Source organism: Gracilinanus agilis, chromosome 1 (assembly GCF_016433145.1).
Source record: "Gracilinanus agilis isolate LMUSP501 chromosome 1, AgileGrace, whole genome shotgun sequence".
Lineage (NCBI taxonomy): Eukaryota > Metazoa > Chordata > Mammalia > Didelphimorphia > Didelphidae > Gracilinanus > Gracilinanus agilis.
Window position 1 is genome coordinate 63716714 of NC_058130.1, and position 21174 is coordinate 63737887.

The 21174-nt window shown below is 37.7% G+C and overlaps 1 protein-coding gene across 1 annotated transcript in view; it reads left to right on the forward strand.

Moving 5' to 3' along the window:
- The window catches only part of EEFSEC (eukaryotic elongation factor, selenocysteine-tRNA specific), a 364013-nt gene that overhangs the window by 114624 nt on the left and 228215 nt on the right, over positions 1 to 21174 (forward strand). Inside the window, exons 3-4 of the mRNA XM_044669113.1 lie at positions 6416 to 6512; positions 9015 to 9179. Of these exons, the coding sequence (XP_044525048.1) occupies positions 6416 to 6512; positions 9015 to 9179 (262 nt within the window). The remainder of the gene's footprint in view (positions 1 to 6415; positions 6513 to 9014; positions 9180 to 21174) is intronic.

Sequence of the window (21174 nt, forward strand, 5' to 3'; positions counted from 1 at the left end):
AAGAGATCAAAAGTCTTCTCTTTTCCATTAGAGATGCACATGTTCTCATGTTCTTTTCTTTTTCCCTTTCTTTCCCCTTATTTCTTTTTCTGCCTGCCTATTTCATTTTATCTTCTCTCTTCTTTCTACTTTCCCTCCTTTCCCCTTTATTGTATCCCATTACTAGAGTTGTAGCATTTAGAGCTGGAAGGAACCTTAGAGATCTGATCCAATTCTTTCATTTTATAGAGAAAGAAACTGAGACTCAAAAGAGGGTAACAGATTTGTTTTCCCTATGGTGAGCTTCTTGAGGACAGAACTGTCTTTTAACTCTTTTTTTGTATTTCCAGGGCTTGGCACAGTGACTACTGGCACATAAGTAGTTGCTTAATAAATGTTTATTGATAGATTGAATCAAAGTTGGAGAACCTAGTAATTGGTAGATCTGTACTCCAAACCGAGGATCTTTGATTCCAAATCCAGTGCTTTTTCAGGACATCTGTCCTAGCCCTCAAAACACTTTATAATGTAATAGAGAAGATCAAACATATGGCGAAAAAGGAAATAACAAAATATTAAATAATAATTCAAAGCATCAGTAGAAGAAATTTCCATTAATGGCCAATTGAATATAATTCAGTTAGTCAACTGATCAAGCATTTGTTAAGTACCTACTATGTGCCAGGCACTCTGCCAAGTACTAGGGATACATATGCAGTAAATGAAACAATCTTATACTTAAGCAGATTAGGTCGGGCTGAAGATTCCTGTGGTGGTGATAGTGGAAGCCTTTAAAGGTCATTGCAAGGAGAGATTGTAAAGAAGAAAGGAAAACAAAGGACTTCAAGTTAATGCCTGTAGTGAGGCAGTGAGATGAGAAAAAAGAACTAATGAAGGAGTCAGAATGAAGAGGAGGAGGAAGATGATCAAATTGATGATAGAACTTAATTTGACAAAGGTTTATTAAATGTCTGCTATATATGCAAGCCACTGAGGTTATGATGACAGAAATGCAAAACAAACCATCCCTGACCTGAAGGAGCTTGTGTTTTACTGAGTCTGTGTGTGTGTCTGTGTCTGTGTGTGTGTCTGTGTCTGTGTCTACTATGCACTCTGATAAAGTGTATATACAAGATAATTTGAGGAGGAGAAAGCATTACTAACAGAGCATCAGGACACCCCTTACATTGAAGATGTGCCCGAGGCAAGCCTGGAGGGAATTTCTGCGGTCTAAGATGTGGTTATGATGTGAGAGTATATTTCAGTCCTGGAAGATGGCCTGTACAAAAACCAGAGGCTGGAGATGGAATGCTAGGTTTGGTGAACAACTGGTAGACTAGTTTTCCTGGAGTGTGGAGTACATGAAAGGAAGTCCTGTGAAATAAGGCTAGAAAGGTTGGTGGGAGCCAGATATGGTAGTGCTTTAAATACTAGGCTAAGGAGTTTGCATTTTATCTTAGGAGCAATAAAGAGCCACTAAATATTTTTTGAGTAGGGGTATGCCATAGTGATATATATTTTAGGAATGCTCATATGGAAGTTGGTGAAAGAAGCATTGGAGTAGAGGGGTCCCAGAAGGAAGAAAACCAACTAGGAAGTTAATTGCAATTGTCTGGGTGAGAGTTTAAGAGAGCCTGAATGAGGGTGGTAGCCCTGTGAGAAAGAGTAAGGGGAGGACTGAAAGAGATAGAAGCAGAATAGATAAGATTTGGGTAGTGGTTCTATTTGAGGGTGGAGAAAGAGCAGGAAAGGGAGAAGGAAGAAACTTGCCGCAAGCTTAGGAACATGGATGATTGGAAGCAGAGTGGTTCCCTCAAAAAAGAAATAGGGAAGTTTGTGGAGGAATGAGTTCTTAGAAATCTACAATAAATTTCATTTTTGACATGTATAGTTTGAGAAATTGATGAAGCATTCAAGTGGAGATGTCCAACAGGTGATGTAATTGGAATTCAAGAGATTAGGGCTGGATTAGGGCCAAGGTGAGGAAGAATTTCAAGAAATTTTCAGGAAAGAAAAGAAGGTGTGGACAGTAGTTTTTGATGTTGAAAAGAGATGAGGATAGGAAAAAGTCTGTCGGATTTGGCAATTAGAAAGTGAATCACTGGTGACCTTTGAGAGAACATTTTCTGTAATGTAGAAGGTAGAACCCAAACTATGGAGAATTTGGAAGTGGTGAAGTCAAAGCAATGGATATATTCTACTCATTGGAGCATTTTGTTAGTAAAAGCAAAGTTAGAGAGAAGGAAGCACTTTTTCAGATACCTGAGCATATTGGTTAAGTAGAGGAAAATAAACTAGTAGAGAGATTGCTCATAATGGAGGAGGTTAATTGAAGGGGATAGTTTTCATGCTTCTTTAATTTTCTCTAATGGATAGTCTTGGGCAGTAGTTCTTGAGGTTTTCTGGTTGTGTTATAAGGGCAAAAGATGCCTTGGGCCACCTACCCCAGCCATTCCTGCTTGCCATGATTAAAAAAAAAAATGCTTTGCTCAGGCCAATACCCTTCAACTTTGCTGTTGTGGGGAGAATACAAGGGATGTGGCTACAGTCCAGGAAAAGAATGAGGACTAGAATGTCAGATATAATTTTTTTTGGGTGTATGTGAAGCTGTTTGTCTTCCTTCCCTGTGGGAAGTTTCCTTTTTCCCTTGTAGAGTTGAGAATTGTTAGGATTCAGCCGTGTTGTTTGACTCCTAGAGTGACAAATGTTCTCATATTTCAGCTGATGTTCCAAATGATAGTCATCCATATTAAACACCAACATGCCTCTCTAATTAGGTCTCTGTCTTTTAATCTTCATCATACCTTTTCAATCAACCTAGGGACATACAGCAGCTACTCTAGGACAATTGAAATGATAATACTTAGTAATGGTACTACTTTTACCTTTTCCTCCATTTTTTGGTGAAATACCTAAAGGAAATAAAATTTGCCACTAAATGACATTTAGTACCTTACTTGAGATTCTCAAAGATGGTATTCATCTTAAATTTCATTCAGCAGGTATATCATCATCATCATCATCATCATCATCATCATCATCATCATCATCATCATCGATAGATGCCTTTTTGTTGTTGTTTACAATTTTTATTTTTATTAAACATTTCATTTCAACCGTACAGCAGTCTTGTGAGGTAGGCCAGGCAGATATTAATACCCATATTTTTAGATTAGGAAAGATTACAGAGAGATTAAGTATTTTACGTGAGATTACAATAGGAAAGCTAAGATTAAAAACCATGTCTTTTAGCTCCAAATTTAGTGTTCTTTCTCTTATACTAATTTCTTTTAAAAGACTAATTGTTTTGTTAAAATCTTAACTTTGAGCACCATTATTTTCAACAAAATTTGCTTAATAACTATTTAGAATTTAATTAATTTTAGCATATCAAATATAACATTTTTTCAGATAATGTTTCTGAATTCTTGTTAGGATTCACATTTTCATTATTTTTCTTTTATTGTGGTCATAGTGTATATACTCTGCTTCTCTTTTTTAAAAATTTTATTTCATAGTAGTCTTTCAAGATTCCACTGTATTCCTTGTAATTGTCTATCTTGATTACCTTATGGCTTTTCATTCCATTAATATAATCATGATTTATTTTCATGGAGCACCTAGATTGTTGACAGCTTTTTTTACAATTGGATATAATGCAATGAAAAACTTTGAGCAGACAGTATAAAAAATTATACTGTCGATGTGTATTTGCCTCATCTACTTGACTTTAGATCAATGCCTCTCAAGTTGTGTAATAACCCAGTGGCATTCTCACCCCAAATAAAAATTGCTTTTGTCCTGACTAAGAGATTTGACCTGGTAGCCTGTTACCTCAGACATGATGGGGAAGAGCTATAGTATGACCAGTCAGCCATATGTCTTCCCTGACCTCATTTGGTATTATTATGGCATCCAGAAAGCTGAAGAACAGATCTTTATCCAGGATAAAGTCCTTCTCCAACACACAGATTCCCCAAGACTCCTTTGGAACAAAACCCTATGACCAGGCAATAGCTTCTGGAATTCCCGCAGGTCAAATCGTAAACATCATCTTCTCCCTCTGGGGAAACCAAGGAGCCCTGACCTCCTTGGAGCTTCATGTACGAGATTAAACCCAGTTTGCTTGGGGTTTCTCTTAGACAGTTGGGGCATGAATTTGCTGTGGTCTCCTTAACGTAGACCCAAACCATAATAACATTTTCTTTTAGGATTTTTGATCTACTAATATCTTAATACATCTATTTAACTCTGCCTAACAATTATTCCATGACCTTTTGTTAATAGCAATAATGGTACTGTGTAGAGCAACCTAGAGACAGGAATTCAGGGGCCTCAGGCCTATGCATGCCAAAGCAAAAGTCAAGTCATTCTGCACCTCACTTTCCTCTCATGAAACATGGGGAAAATTAAATATACTCGGTTTACTCATGAGTTTATGTGAATAACCAGTGAGTCGAACTGTGTCGGAGTACTTCAGAGGCAAGAAGGCCGTTTCCATTAGAGCAGCGGTGAGGCATTGTGGACAGAGAATGTGCTCCACCTCCGGAGAAGGAAAACTTTGGTTCATTGCTCACCTCGAAAATAAATGGATGTGTAAGTCTGGAGGAGTCACCTAGCATTGCAGAGCCATCGGAAACTGCAGCTCTACATTGGTCCAGGGTAGGGTTCACCCCGGACTTTCCTTTGCTAGTGAAGTCACAGGAGCGGTCTACTCCTGGCCAGAATCAGGCTAAAGTGCAGTTGGGAAATATTCAACAAAATAAATAAAAATGCAGGAAAACATAGGTAACATTAATTTAAAATCCAAGTCATTATGCAGCTAGCAGCAAGGATGATTAGTAGTAAACCCCCCCTGCCCGCCTCAACTGTGGCTTTCAGGTTTTGCCTTCAGGTGTGCTGGAATCATCTTCTGTTGACTGTTAAATTTTCAGTGGGAGCTTTTACACCTTAGAAATATGGATTTGATTTTTTTGTGTGGATTGCTAGACTTAAGGAAGACATGAGGAAGATGTTAATCACGTAGATGATTTCTGAGAGTGTTCTGTGCCTTTTTGGGGAGCTGTTTGTTAAATAATTACCAGCAGAACCCTGCAGGTCCTTGTCTCTGTGACCTTTGGTCAAGCAGCATCAGGGCTCTAGGCAGGGCTCTGCAGCTTCCTTTGTACAAGTAATATCTTCTAAGAGTTCATTATTCTAATAGGATCAATGGTCTAGTCCTTATCCTTATTATTATCATGATTAATTTTTAAATCAAATTTGTTTTAGTTAGAATTTAGTTTAAAGTTAGATTAGTATTGGAATTAAAATGTCTTAAGGGCTAGTACTCTGATTTCATAACTAGTTTTATTGGTCTCCAAGGCCCATGTTAATGTGGGTACTAAATTGTAGGGGCCTAAGTTCCTAGATTAAAGGGGAGGAGCTTATCTTACCTCACTTGATTAGAATATATCATTGACAAGATGCTCTCCTTATTGGGAAATGAACAGAACCAGGAAAACATTGTAAACATTAACATCAATATTGTACGATGATCAGCTCTGAATGACTTACTATGGAAAATGCTATCCATTGCCATAAAAGGAATTGATGGAGTTTGAATGTAGATCAAAGCATAACATTTTTCACTTTATTTTCTTCCTGCGTATTTTCTTATATAAGTGATATGTGTCTTTTTTCACAACACGATGAATATAGAAATATGTATTGCATGATAGCAAATGTATACCTATATTATATTGCCTCAGGGAGGGAGAGGGGAGGAGGAAGGGAGGGAAAGAATTTGAATTGCAAAATGCCAGAAAACAAATGTTAAAAATAATTTCTTCAGGCATTAGGAAAAATACGTAATAAAGTCACGGGGCGGGGGATGAGGAGAAAAGAAACTTTCTTCGTTTTCTACTTCAAAAATGTACATTTCTTTGACACACGTGTTCATATAATATAAAGAATATTGCCATTTCTTTTTCTGAATTTTGACAGAATTTTAATCTTTAGGTCATATGTCTTGTTTCTATCATAAATTATAAGTGTTTAGAGAATAAGGACCAATCTTCACTGTGTTGTATAGCTATAGACCCCAATACCCCCTGGAAATGGACATTTTAGGAGTTCATTAAGGTGATGTTAATAATGGTGAAGTTGAAGTAAGTGCTTAAAGAAAGAGGTTCTAGATCTAAAAGTATTACAAAATCTTCTGTAAGATGAGGGAACTCTAGTTAGCTTCCTGGATCATCTTGACAGGAGAGTACAAGAACAGAAAAGAGAGGAATCCTTCATAGACTTAACCCAAATTCAGACCTGAGAATTGATCCATCCATTCATTAGCAGTTGAACAAAACATTGTGGTTTGGAAGTCAGCTTCAAGAGAACTTGCTATTTAGGACTCTTACGGATGGACTTCGCTTTATTCTCTACTTGTGTTTTTCTCTTCCAGGTTCCGGGGCTCGCCCATTATCCCTGTTGCAGCCAAGCCTGGTGGACCGGAGGCCCCAGAAACTGAAACTCCACAGGGCATTTCAGAATTAATTGAGGTATATTCAGCAAAAAATATATCACAATTCATTATTTATTCTTTTACGGTTTCCTGCCATAGCACTAACCTCCATGAGCCCATATAATTAACACTTCATTCTAAACCTCATTCTAACTGCAGGTACTTTAGGGGATGTGTTAGGTTTCAAAACAAAACATTTTTTCTTTTCCTATTTGTAAACCTCTGAGAATAACTCAGACATACCATCCCTCCCCGATCCCTAAATCTTGACAACAAAAACTACTTCCAGTATAACATTCAAGAGCAGCCTACAATAACAGAGCTGCATGAGTAGCCTGGTGATACTGAGCTCCCTGTCAGGATTAGGTCATTATGGCTGGCTCTGAGCTCCTGATCCCGCATCCAACAACTGCTGAGAACTGCCCAGAAATAATAATCAAGAAAGCCTGGGATAATAGAGCAGGGCATCCCATCCTGGGCTCATGAACCCTCCTACAATAACAAACCAGGCCATCGGCAGTGGTGGCAGGTTTCAGTTTTCAGTTGCAAGAGTCCAAGGGGATTTTACAGCCAGTGTTTATGAATTGTTTAAACTACTCAGACAGTGTCCTTTTTTAGCTAAGGGGGGTGGTAGTGGCATATATTTCAGAATGTTCCTTATTCCATTTTCATCTTATTGGGAGGGCACAGCAGGATATTAATGTACTCCATTTTTCTAATATCTCTTGTTCCTGACTTTAAATTTCCTTTGAGATGCTACTGACATTTGGACCAGTGGTGGTTAATACCTTTAGGAAAGAGTTAGCCACCAGTCACCCTGGTTTTTTCTTTCATCCTCTTTCTTCAACTCATCTTTGTTTGCTGAGAAGCCAGAATTCTGGGGCTCCTGTAGGATAGAGGTTCTTTATTCTTTCACACTCCTTGACCCACACTCTGGTCTTCCCTCCTTCCTTGCTTACTTCACTCATGATATTTCTGACTTCTTAGGAGCCCATTTTTTTTTCCCCCTTTGTGAGGCAAATACTTCTTGTGGGGTTTAGCAAAATGCTTAGGAATTAGAAAAAGACGGGGAGAAAATCAGAGGGAGAAATAAGAAAATGGAGTAACAAAGAATTAGGAAAGGGGGAAGAGAAAATAAGAAGCAGCTTAAACAATTATGTCTTTCAGACACTAGGGATCTTGCATTCTTGACATTGAGACTTTGAGAACTAGTTTTATGACTTTGGACAAGTTGATTAGCCTCTCTGAGCCTCAGTTTTCTTATTTGTAAAATGAGAATGATATGTGTGTTCTCAGGGTTACATGAGTATTAGATGAGAGAATGAATGTGAAAAGGCTTTATAAGTTGTAAAACATTCTGCACATTAATAACAAAATGACGATCATCATAATAATTATGCTGACTGTCTCTTCAGCCAAGTTTCAAGAAGCACAATGGAGTTTGGTCTGAAGGCTATGGCATTCTTAAACTCGTTGGCTAATACTCTGAGGCTTTGGGGACATTTGCTCAGTGATGCCAGCTGGAGAAAGCTCTTTTGGGGACCTGACTAATGGGAACATACCCATTGCAGTCCTATAAAAGGCAGCTGAAACTTGCTTGAAGTTTAGTCTCTGTTCACAGGAGCCTTGTCCTAGGGCTTCTACCTGGTTCTCTTGAAACAAGTGACCCCCTGCTCTGGCCCTACATACTGCCACAGTGCCTAATGATTTAGAGTTTGCTGATCTTGCTGACTTAGCAAAACAAACATTTTATGTGTAAGGCTTTTGTTACTTTTTATTAGTCCCAGAGAGCACTCGTCTGGAAGCACGAGACAGTTGTTGTTTTTGTGAAGGAAGGATCCACAAAAATGCTGCTATGAAAGATATTAGTATATTCCTCCAAGAAATTTCTACATAAATCTTGGGCCAAAGCCTGTTTTGAATTCTGAAGTCTTTTTCCAAAAGAATTGTTATCATAAGACTAAAACTTTGGAACTTTTTTTTTTCAAAATTCCTTTTTGACAACTTATTCCCTTCTGAAATTGGAAAGTCATAAAATAAAAGGAATAATAAGTATGCTATTCTTTATTTGTCGGTAATTAGTATTGACAGTGTCTCAAGTGCCATACGCAGCATAAAGAACAATAAGCTCTGGAGTTTGCAATTTCCCCAAAATAAATGGAATGAGTTTAGGAAGAAAAGGAAAAAAATTACAAGCCCAGGTTTTAAACTAGGGAAACTTTTGAGTTTACACTAAAGATTGGGTCCTTATTATGTGGGTAGGAGTATATAGAAATGTCTAGGAATCGCCTGGTTATTAGCTCTAAACCTAGAAACATCACTTTGCTTTATCCATTACGAAATATAAAGACTATTGATTCTGTGGATAGTGTCTTCTAATCCTTTCTCATTCCCTTGGGGCAACTATTTTTCATCCTTAGACTTCTCCTTACCTGGAATTACTTATGAGGCAGTTTTTCAATTTAATTGTCCTCTTCTTGCTTCCATGTTTTGGGGAATATTTCATTACAGGGTAGTAATGTCCTTATCTGTTTTCTAGCTCCTGAAGTCACAGGCTTCCATCCCGACTAGAGACCCTTCAGGACCTTTCCTTATGGCTGTGGACCACTGTTTCTCCATTAAAGGTCAAGGAACAGTGATGACAGGGACAATACTTTCAGGCTCAGTGAGCCTTGGTGACAGCGTGGAGATCCCTGCCCTGAAGGTTAGTCTTTTCTCCTTTCCCCCTTTCTTCCCCAAGAAATATCTTAATCAAAAGGGAAAGAGCAGATTCCCATCTGCCTCATTTTGTCCATTTAGTCACAGACTCCCACAGGTCTCATTTTGTACTGCTCCTAACCCAGCATTAAAAGGACATTGAAAGCATTGAAGGAAACAGCACACCTGGCAAAATTGCTGTGTACATAGGGAAGCTACTGTCCACTTTAATTTAATCCTTTCAGAATACTTTGGGTAAGTTCTTTCTTCTCACTTTCTGCCTGTCAATAGGTTCCTTATCTATTCCATATGTAATTATTAAATTGGTAGACACCCATCTTCTCTTTTCTTCTGTCTTACATGCAAACCATCCCAAACACAAATGAAATGTAGATTCCTTTCATAAAAGTGACAAAAATATCAGGACAAATCCTAAACATTAATTTATTTTTTTAATTACATGTTAAAAATGTTTAGCATTCATTTAAAAAAATTTTGAGTTCCAAAATCTCCCCCTTTCTCCCTTCCCTCCTCTCTCTTTGAGAAGGCACACAATTTGATATAGATTTTATATTCAGTCATGCAAAACATATTTGCATATTATTCATGTTGTGAAAGAAAGCACAGGCCAAAAAAAAATCTCAAGAAAAATAAAGTAAAAAAAAAAATGTATGCTTCAATCGTCATTCAGACTTCATTAGTTTTTCTCTGGGGTGGACAGCATTTTTCATCATAAATCCTTCAGAATTGGCTCAGATCACTGTGTTGTTGAGAATAGCTAAGTAATTTATAGTTGACCATTGTACATTATTGCTGTTACTTTGTACTCATTTTACTCTGTATCAGTTCATGTAAGTCTTTTCAGGTTTTTCTGAAATCATAGTGCTTGTCATTTCTCATAGTGTAATATCACACTCATATACCACCACTTGTTAAGCCATTCCCTAGTAGAGGGTTTTATCTCATTTTCTAATCCTTTGCCACCACAAAAAAGAGCTGCTATTAAAATTTTTGTTCATATAAGTTCTTTTCCTTATTTTTAAAAAAATTTTTTGGGACATAAGCCTAGTAGTGGTATTGCTGGGTCAAAGGATATGCAGTTTTAGAGCCTTTTGGACATAGTTTTCTAGCTCTATAAAATAATTTTTGGTAGTTTGATTGTCATGGCACTGAATAAATTAATTTAGTCAGAATTATCACTTTTGTTATACAGACTTGGCCTGCCCATAAATAATATTTTTCCAGTTGTTTAGATCTAACTTTATTTGTATGAAAAATGTTTTTTAGTTGTATTCATATAGTTACTGGATTTGTGTTGGCAGGTAAACTTCCAAGTATTTTACATTGTCTATATTTATTTTAAATAGAATTTCTCTATCTTTTGTTGTTGGACTTTGTTAATATTATGTAGAAATACATATGATTTTGTGGGTTTATTTTATATTCTCAAAGTATAGTATCATCTCATTTTCAAAGAGCGATTATTTTGTTTCTTCATTACCTATTCTAATTCCTTTATTTTCCTTCTTATTGCTATAGCTAGCAGTTCTAGTACAATATTGAATAATAGTGATAATGGGCAACTCTGCTTCACAAACTCTGATCTTATTGGGAAGTCTCCTAGCTTATCCTTATTATAGATAATGCATACTGGTGGTTTTAGATAGGTACTACTTATCATTTTAAGAAAAGCTCCATTTATTTCTATGCTTTCTAGTATTCTTAATAGGAATGGTATTGTATTTTTTCCAAAAGTTTTTTCCCCCATCTATTGAAATAATCATGATTTCTGTTGGTTTTGTTTATTGATATGGTCGATTGTAGTGATAGTTTTCCTAATGGTGAACCAATCCTGCATTCCTAGTATAAATCCCACTTGATCATAATATATGATCTGTGTGATATTTTGTTGTTATCTCCTTGCTTGTATTTAAAATTTTTTTTTTTTTTGGTATCATTATTCATTAGGGACATTGGTCTATAGTTTTCTTTCTCTGTTTTTGCTTTTCCTGGCTTAGGTATCAACACCATTTGGAAGGACTTCATCATTGCCTATTTTTCCAAATAGTTTAGGTGGTATTGGAATTGTTATTTAAATGTTTGATAGAATTCACTTGTAAATTCATCTGGTATTGGGGATTTTTTTTCATGAGTTCTTGATGGCTTATTTAATTTCTTTTTTATTATAAAGTTATTTAAGTTCTATTGCCTCTTTTATTAATCTGGGCAATTTATGTTTTTGTAAATATTTGTCTATTTCCCTTAGATCATGAGATTTATTTGCATATAATTGTCCAAAGTAGCTCCTAATAATCTCCTTAATTTCTTCTTCATTGGTGGTGAATTCATCCATTTCATTTTGATACTGGTAATTTAGTTTTCTTCTTTTAAAAATCACATTAACCAATGACTTATCTGTTTTATTATTTTCCCCCCATAAAATCAGCCCCTAGTTTTTATTTATTAATAAACCCTGAACATTTACAAAAATATTTTGTTTAGCAGTACTGTTAGAAAAATCTCACTTGTTCAGTAGCCTATATCCCTTATGTGGCTTTGGGATTTGCCTTCTGTTTGGGAAGCCACAGGGATGATGGAGCTGATTCAGTTCAACTGACTTAGAGTAAGCCCATGCTATTTGCAGTATGGGCAGCTAGGGGGTGCAATGGAGAGAATGCCAAGCCTGGAGCAGGAAGACTCTTTTTAAAATTCAAATCTGGTCTCAGATACTTATTAGCTATCTAGTCTTTGGCAAGTCATGTAACCCGCTTACCTCAGATTCTCATCTGTAAAATGAGCAGGAGGAGGAAATGGCAAACGACTCCAGTATCTTTGCCAAGAAAAACTCTAGATGGACTCATGAAACAACTGAACAACAACAACAACAACAACAACAACAACAACAACAACAACAACAACATGTGTGATNAACAACAACAACAACAACAACAACAACAACAACAACAACAACAACAACATGTGTGATATGCTGTGTGAGGCACTATTAGAAGTAGTTTTTTCCTTCCTTACACTCCCATGATAGCTCGCGCCCCTTCTGTGCACTTTCATAATTTGCATTAAAAGTATTTGTGCATGTGGATCGTCTTCCCTGTCAGGTGATTATTTCCATGATATTACTAAGTAACATCTTCTTGGTCTCAGCACAGGATTTTGCATGTAGGGCAAAGGAGGGGAAAAGGGAGTAAGCATTTATTAAATGCCTATTATGTGCTAGGCACTGTGTTAAGCACTTTATGAATATTATCTCATTTGGTCCTCACAGCAGTCCTGTGGGGTAGGTGCTAAATAGTAGTCATTCACCAAATATAACAATAATACCTTGCTTCTATTTAATGAGTGAAGGATAACCTAAAAGAAGATGATGTTATTAATGCTCTGCTACTGAGATTTGTTAGGATTTAGTAGGTTGTAACATTATGATAAAATTATTCACCATTTTTGTCCGATTGTATTTCCTTATACAGTCTCCATAACCCCATCTAGCCACAAAAGCCAAAGGGCGGTCATGTGCAGGAGTGCTTTTCTTTAAGAGGAGACAGTACCCATTGGCAAAATAGGGTGGTTCCAATCTATTGTGAACCATTGCTTATAGACTCACAGATTCTTAGGTTGGAAGGGACTCTGGAGGTTTTCTAGTTCTTCCTATCCATTCTTCTTTACTTTTTTACCCCCTGGGAATGGGAGTAGCAAGTATTTTCTAGGTATCATTGGTGGCCTAATCCTTACTTCTGTAAGGGTTAAAAAATTAAAGGTTGGACTAAATTTATGAGAAATGTGGTTGCTGAAATCATTACTCAAGTCAGAATGACATTTTATGATACTTTATTTACAAAAATGAGAGAGAATGAAAATAAGGGTAATGAGAGAGAGTAGAGTAGATAATTACTCCAGCCTGGTTCAAACCAGGCAGGGCTTCAGAGGCCCCAGCAAAGGGAGGCCCAGAGGTAAACTAAGCAAGTGTTCCAGCCATGAGGCCTTCTCCAAAACAGGGGCCTCTCCAGAGATTTGTCTCTCCAGAAAGTCAAGAAAGAAGTCAGCCTTTTATCTCACCCACATAGTAGTTTAAAGGGAGACATTCAAGAACAGTCTCACCAAATTTCAGAGTCTCAGGTCCATGAAGCAGATTCTTCACCAGCCTTGAACTTGAACTCCCAACTCCGAAAAAGTCCTCCTCACAAGAAGTTACAACTGCTTTTAAAGATGCTTTTTTGCGTAATTTCCTATGCTTTCCTCCACTTTATGTGGACTAGTCACAGTCTTAGAATTTGCATAGGACTGCCGAGAGAGCAGTCAGTCGTTTCTGATTTTTAAGAAATAAAATTAATATAGAATGATAAATTTAAAAACATCATGGTTTCAAAGGGTTTATTAAAAGCCATTTAGAAAAATGAAGCCACGTGCCTGTTGAGTTATTTTAAAGGGACCCACATTTACCTGCTCCTCCCATCTTCCTGCTCCACAATCTTAAAAAAAGAGGAAGTACCAATCCAGTCCTCAGTCTTTATACTCCTGTTTACGTTATTACACTTCCTGCCCACCTGATTATGCAAGATGAATCATGGGAAATGTAGTTCAAGGAGCCCTAAATGTCCACAGGAAATTTAGATCGGGGACCTCAAAATTAGTTCAAGAACTCCCAGATTTCCAATATCACAGATTTGTCACCCACTTTTAGCACACGTGGGTAACAGACCTCCCCACTTATTGATAAAATGGGGTATATACTTCTGGTGATTAAATCTAAAAATAGGCAGGGGAGAGTTAATCCCACTTTCACAACGTCCCCCCACCCCCACCCCACCCCTGCTGTAATCCTTTGGGAGACTAGTCTCCCCAGTGGATCATTTGACATAATCATCTTGTCTCCCTAAAAATCTTCTAACTACAGGTACATACAACATTGCACCTTCTAAGAGAAAACTACAATAGTTAGAGATAAGAGGGAAATAGAAGAGAGAGAGCAAAACCAATGTTTGCTAGGCGCATTGACAAAAAGCCAATTAGAGGGCAGTCCCTTTTGGCATAAGAGTGTACATTCAAAATAAATGTGTTCAACCCCCCACAGTTCAACCAACTGCAACCCAAAGTTCATTCTGAATCTCCTGATGCAGTGTAGGTTTCTGCAGGCTTCTTTCTCTAAACAGTTCATTTTCTGAATTCACGAAGTTAGCAAGCTTTTCTTCCTGAAAATTTTCTCAAATAGAATTATAAATTGTAGATTTTATGAAAACATATGTAATCCTCACTGAGGAAGATGTTGACCAACACCTGGATCAACTCAGAATACATGGTTGAGTTATGGGGTGTATGAGTCAATTATCAAGAGAAAAACCAAAACATAAAAAGAAAAAAAGTAGAAGAAAAAAATTTAACTTTGGGAAAAATAAAAAAATTCAAAATCAGAATCAAAATACCAAAAAATCTATGTATATAAAAACTTCTGACTAAACAAGGACAAATTTATAACAGACCCTTGTATTAGGGCACAATTACAGTAATTTCTGTCCCTCACGTCTGTAGGTCAAAATGCAGTATTATTGCACTTACCCTTTGGCAACCAGGACTACAGGAAGTTGCCATACTATAAGAGAGAAAAAATGACTAGATTTTTGTGTCAAAGGGAAGTATCATTCCCTGGTCTGATTTTACCTTTACTCTCAGGGATTGGGGAACCAGGATGATAGCCAAACTTTGGTACTTGTCCAAATGTGGCATGGGGAAAGACCTGCATCTGATGTATGTCAAATAACCACAACCTTGAACCTCAAACAAGTCCTTTGTCTTGGCACAGAATCTCATCAGTCCCACTGTTATTGGTCGGCCTTCTTGACCTTGTGCTTCTATGTAAATTCTCATCAATCCCATGAGGACTGGTTGGTCTCCTTGACCTTGTGCTTCTTTGCACTGTATAATGGCTTTTTTGTTCCCTTCTCCTGGAGCCAGACATAATCATTAATCACAGTCCCATAACATCTATCAATCAATGGCAGGTTTCCATAGTCTAAAAGTTTTGGGGTATGCATTAATATTAGAGTAAATATATATTTTAAGCTTATCATTGGTTTTGTTCTCTTTTCCTTTTATCCCCAAATTATTGTAATATATAAGTTGGTTATGTTTACATGATCCATTGGGGAGACTAGTCTCCCAAAGGATCACAAGGGGGATTGTGTAATTAGAATCTGTTACCCTAAAACTACAATCCCCAGCAAAACTCTTGATTCCCAGCACCCTACTCACTTTCTATCATTTTGTGCTGACATAGACAGGATATAAATTGGGTGTAGTTCTGTCTCTTACTCTCTTTCCTTCTTGCTAAGGCTTTGGTAGAGAGGGGATTTTTGAGCAGGTAGAACAGTGATTCCCAAAGTGGGTGCTACTGCCCCCTGGTGGGTGCTGCAGGGATCCAGGGTGGGCGGTGATGGCCACAGGCACATTTATCTTACCTATTAATTGCTATTAAAATTTAAAAAATTTAATTTCCAGGGGGCTAAGTAATATTTTTTTTCTGGAAAGGGGGTGGGAGGCCAAAAAAGTTTGGGAACCACTGAGGTAGAAAAACCTTATTCACATGGATCTGTTTTGTCAGATAATAAACTTTGTAAAAATACTATTAGAAGAATTGGACATTTAATTTAAATCTTATACTTCCATGATTAATTTTACAAAAAAGAATCTTTGGTTTTGTTTTCTGCTTTATTATAGACTGTCTTTTATAATAGAATTTGGATGGAATTAGGTTTAAATAGTCAGCACCCCAATTGTTGAAGTTACCTCAACTTAGTTAATAAGGGAAGTGTATTAACATACTAAGAACAGGAAATGAGGTAAGGCTCCAGCATCTTCATGTGCCCCTGATATAGGTTGGGTTTGTGAGTTCATTTCACAGTTTGATTTGTAAAAGAGGCAAGATAATGTGATGGAAAAAATAGTGGACTAGGAATCAAAAGGCCTTTGCCATTAACTAGTTCTACGACTGAGCAAGTCACTGAATTATCCTGAGTTTTTGATAGGTGTTGAACTGGACAGTCTAAAATCCCTTCTAGCATAGAATACTATGGAACTTTTCCCTTAAATGTACTCAAAGTTTTCAAATTTTAGTATTGAGTACCAGGTCTGGTGATTATTGCATTTTGAGCTTTGAGGCATAACAAGGAGGGGAAAAGCAAGGCTTATTTCAAAGGCATGTGATAAGAAGCAAAAGTAAAATGAAATAAAATAAGAGTATTGGTTCCCAGTTTCCCAGATGTGAGCCTGGGCTACTATATAAATACTTTTAAAGTGAAATTTATTACAAGGACATCTTTTCTGAGTATGTGACTTGGGTGAGCCTAGAGCTTCTTTATGGTCATGGGAAGCAGAGAGAGCCTTCCTGATGGACTGTGTGTTCTGCCCCCAGACTCCTTATAAGGCATGCCCTGGATTTTGATCTTGAATTTTTCAGGTAGTTGGATTGTTCCAGTGGGTTTAGAGATGCGTAGGTGGGAAATGTTCTGTCGTTTGGCTTGTTGATAACACTTATGCTTTTTAGTGGTTATTTTTGGAGAGATCCAAGCACTCTGGAATGGGTTCTCTGCCATATTATAAGCTGTCTATGGTTTAAGTAAAAATAAAGATAACAGGTAAAACAGCTGAGGCAACAAGAGAACAAGTGGAGTTGGTGGCCTAGTGTTAATGACTGAGTAAGGGGTCTTTCTGATTCTTTCCCTAAAACTTGGTCCACAAAACTTTGTTACAAGTTAATTCTTTAGTTTGTTCTCTTGAGGATCAGTGGGGTGTCACAAAGAGAGCACTGATCTGTAATCAGAAGCCTTAGGTTGAAGTCTTGCATTACCATGGTATGTGGTTTGGCCAGAGGTGAGTTGCTTAACCTTTCTGGTTCTGATTCTTCAGTTACAAAGTGGGACAAGAATATTTGCACTGGCATCCCTTGCTGGGCTGTTGGACAAGAAAAGATTTGGGCCCTAAATATGCTCTTAATTGTGAGGTAGTATTGCGATGTAAAATTTAGGGAGGATTGTTAGCCTTTTAATCATCATCATCACTGACTTGGAATCCTTTTGTCAAAACATATCAATCTGGGGCAAAGCAGCATTTAATCCCCCCCTTCCCCTTGACAGGGATAGAATGATGGTGCCCTCCCCCCTCCCTGCCCAAAACTCCCCAAGGTGGGGTAGGCTGTGTGTGCTTCTGTGTACACAACAAGTTCCATCTTTCTTGGGCTTCAGAGTGATGGAGAAAGTGCATTTCACAACATGCCAAGGTTCCCAACTCTTCCTGACCTCACTTCACCCCCACCAACCTTTGGTAAAAGAGATTGACAGCCGGTGCCCACTGGGCATCTGGGGACATTGCAGCACAGCTGCTTTTAAACTGGAGGAGCCCTCTCCCCAAACAAAGTGACGTCCCCATCAGATTTTGCTAATGGGCTTAGACACATCTGACCGCTTGAACCCATGTAGAGGAGGGGCACAGCCATTCCAAATAAACAATTGCATTCCCCACCGCCTGTGCTCTCTCTGATTGAGGTACAGGAGCCACAGCACATGGATTCCTTCCCCCTTTTGCCCATGTATGTTACCAGCTGGGGCTGATTATACTTCTCAGGGAAATGTTGCAGGGAGAGATGGAGGAAGAAGCAAGTATCCACACCATCCTCAGAATCATTTAAACCTCAGACTTCCTGAGATCTAGTTAAGCCTAGATTTCTTAGCACATTTTATCCTAGCCCTGGAAACCTCCCTTTTGTAAGATTTCGATTTCTGACATTTTTATTTGTGAACGTGTTTAAAGATGAAGCTCATGGAAAGGAAGAATTTTGGTTCAGGATTTAGAGACTTGGCCTTCTAGGCCTACCTCTACTGGTTATTAGTTGGTTGGTTTTAAACTTCACAACTCTAAAATGTGGGGCTTGGAAATGATTTCTAAGGCCTCTTTTAGCTCTAATCTTTTAAAATACTGTGATCATTTATCAGTCAGTCACAGAAGACAAAAAATTAGTTCCTTCTCTCAGAGATCTCGTATCAGAACAAGGGAGACAAGCTACAAATAATAATACACAAACAAGGTATATATGGGATAAATTAGGACTAGTCTCAGAGGAAAGGCATGAAGATGAAGGAGGACAGAGAAAAGTTTTTTGCATTAGGTGGAATTTTAATTAAATCTTGAAGGAAGCCAGGCAAGCTAGGAGGTGAAGATGAAGAGGCAGAGAATCCTACATACAAAGGACAATCAATTAGGAGAATTAGGAGATAGTGTTGTATGAGAGGAACAGCTAAGAAGTCATTGTTATTGGATCTTGGACTATTTGGAGGATAGTTAAATGTAAGAAGAATAGAAAGGTAGAAGGAGACTAAGTATGAAGGCCTTGAAAAACCAAATATAGAATTGTTTTCTGTTTGATCCTGGTGGTCAGAGGGGGCCATTGGAGTTTATTACATAGGCTAGTGATATACATGGTCAGATCTGCATTTTAAGAAGATCAATTTGACAGCTTAGTTGGGGATGGATTGGATTGGGAAGAAACTTGAGGCAAAGAGGCCAGCCAGCAGGCTATTGCAATAATCCAGGCATAAGGGCATAAGAACCTATCCTAGGGTAGTTTTATCAGAGGAATGAAGGGAATGTATAAAATGCTATGAAGGCAGAAAGGAAAGGACTTGATCACTGTTTGGCTATAGAGGATGAGAGTGAGGAATTGTCTTTGATGACAATAAGATAATTAGGAAGAGGGAAGGATTTAGGGGAAAAGATAATGACTTCCATTTTTAGACATATTAAGATGTCTAGTAGGCATTTGAAAGTCAGGAGAGTGGTTAAGGCTGGAGAAGTAGACATGAGAGTCATAGAGGTGCCAATTGAAACTATGGGATATGATTGGAGTACTGGTATACTCTATGCCATTATGTACACGCACATAATGCAATGATTTGAAAGATAGAGGGATTCTTTTTATGTGAAGTTTTATTTCAGCTTTCTATAAACAGAGCTGACTGGAAAATTGAGGGGCTCACTCCCCTAAGCCCCAAGTCCATGAGCAATCTAATTGAGTCAGAATCTTTATCTAAAGTTTCAAATGTGCTTTTGTTTCCCTGGGAATGATGGGATATTAGGGGTGCTGATAACTACTGCCAAATAGCAAGAATTGAACCTAGATCTCTTCTAACTTAAAGCCCATTGCTCCTTTCACAACACCGCATTGCACTGTGACTCAGAGTCAGAGTTCTCACAGCTTAAAGTTCTTAGGAAGACTGTGAGACTAGCCAGTGAGCATTATTAATTATACATAGTATTCTACTTAATTGAATGGACTTCAGAAGATTGCCAGTGTTTAGTTAGAGACACCTTTCCAAACTGAAGAAAGAACTTTTAAAAATTAAGCAAAATTATTTATTTCCTAATGGGAATTTTATTGTTCAAAGAATGTGAAAGTGTTGTTACAGAAAAAATGACAAATGTTTTGTGTAGTTTTTTCAAAGGAGATAGTGGCAGTGTGAAGAATTAACCCCAAGGGCAAAGGATAGTACATCCAAAGAAGCTACTTCTTTCCATGTCCTTCACTTGAGAAAGGATAATTCATCCTTTTACTTAGCACAAAGTGACCTGCCTGCTTCAGCAGACAGATCTTTTGCCAGCCTCTTACCCACCTGCCAAAGAGGACAGAATGGTCCTCGTGATGGCAGTACAACAGGATCATGTTTTGAGTGTTGAAGAAGGAGGAGATTGGAGAACAAGAGCAAGGTAGGTTAAGTCTTGCTATAATGTCTTAGGATGCAAACCTGGAAAACTATTCAATAAACTGGACTTCAAAAGAGAGATTAGAAATAAGAAGAAAGGCTACCTCCAGAGCTAGGTGACAGTGAAACCTCAGAAAGAGAACTATAGAAAATCCTGAGAGAATTAAGAAAATTTTGAAAACTAGCATATTTTGTTTTGGGGAGAACTTTTAGCAGAATTAACTTGATTCATTGAAGAATTTTAAAAGCACCTATATGCATGAAAGGCATTAGTGTTGGATCTGGAGAAACAAAGACAAACATTGAAACTGTCCTTTCTGAAAGTTTACAGTAGTTTATAAAGTTCTCCAGCAGAAACAATACACCCATAGATATATAGATACAAAATATATACAAAGTAAGTACAAGGTAATTTTAACGTGGGAGGGTAAAGACACCAACTCTTAGATAAATCAAGCAAAGTCATCTATGGGAAGTTGTACTTACTGTATGTTTAAAGGAGATTGTGATTGGAAGAGAAGGAAGGTGAGAAAAGAAGGCATTGCTGGAGCAGGGGATGACAACCTGCACAATGTCACAGAGAAAAGAACTGGAGAACAGAGCATATGATGAGGAGTAATGAGAGTTCAATCTGGTTAGAAAGATAGATGGTGGTCACTGTGAAGGGCTTTAATTGCCAAATAGAGTAATTTGTATTTTATCCTAGGAGCAAGTCCAGTAAAACTTCTTTATCTGGGACAGGAATTGTTAAGAGCTCTACTGGAGAACTCATTTTAACAGCTTTTTTGGAGGAATTAGAAAGTATAAAGAAGTCCTTGAGATGGTTAGATCAGTTAGGAGGCTCTTTCAGTAGGGCAAGGAAGAATGATGAAAACCTAAATTAGGGTGCAGGATGTATGAGTGGAGAATCTGTAACCAGCATGGGACCATGAATAAGATTTGCTACCTGACTAGATATTTGAAAAGAGAAAGGGAAGAGTAGAGCAAAATGACTGAAATTACGAACCTGGGCTGACTGGAAGGTTGGTAGTTCACTCAATAGAAACAGGCAGCTTAGGAAGAGAAATTGGTTTTGGTAGGGAGGGGAAGATAATGAACGTGTATTAGCATTAATTAAGCCATAGAGCTAATGAGGACCATTTGAAGTCATTGGGATGTTAGCAGCTAAGGACTGGGCAAAGAATAGTGGGTGAGGTTTCTTTAAGGCCAGACAGAATCTTGGGAAGGTTACCTGGTGGAATT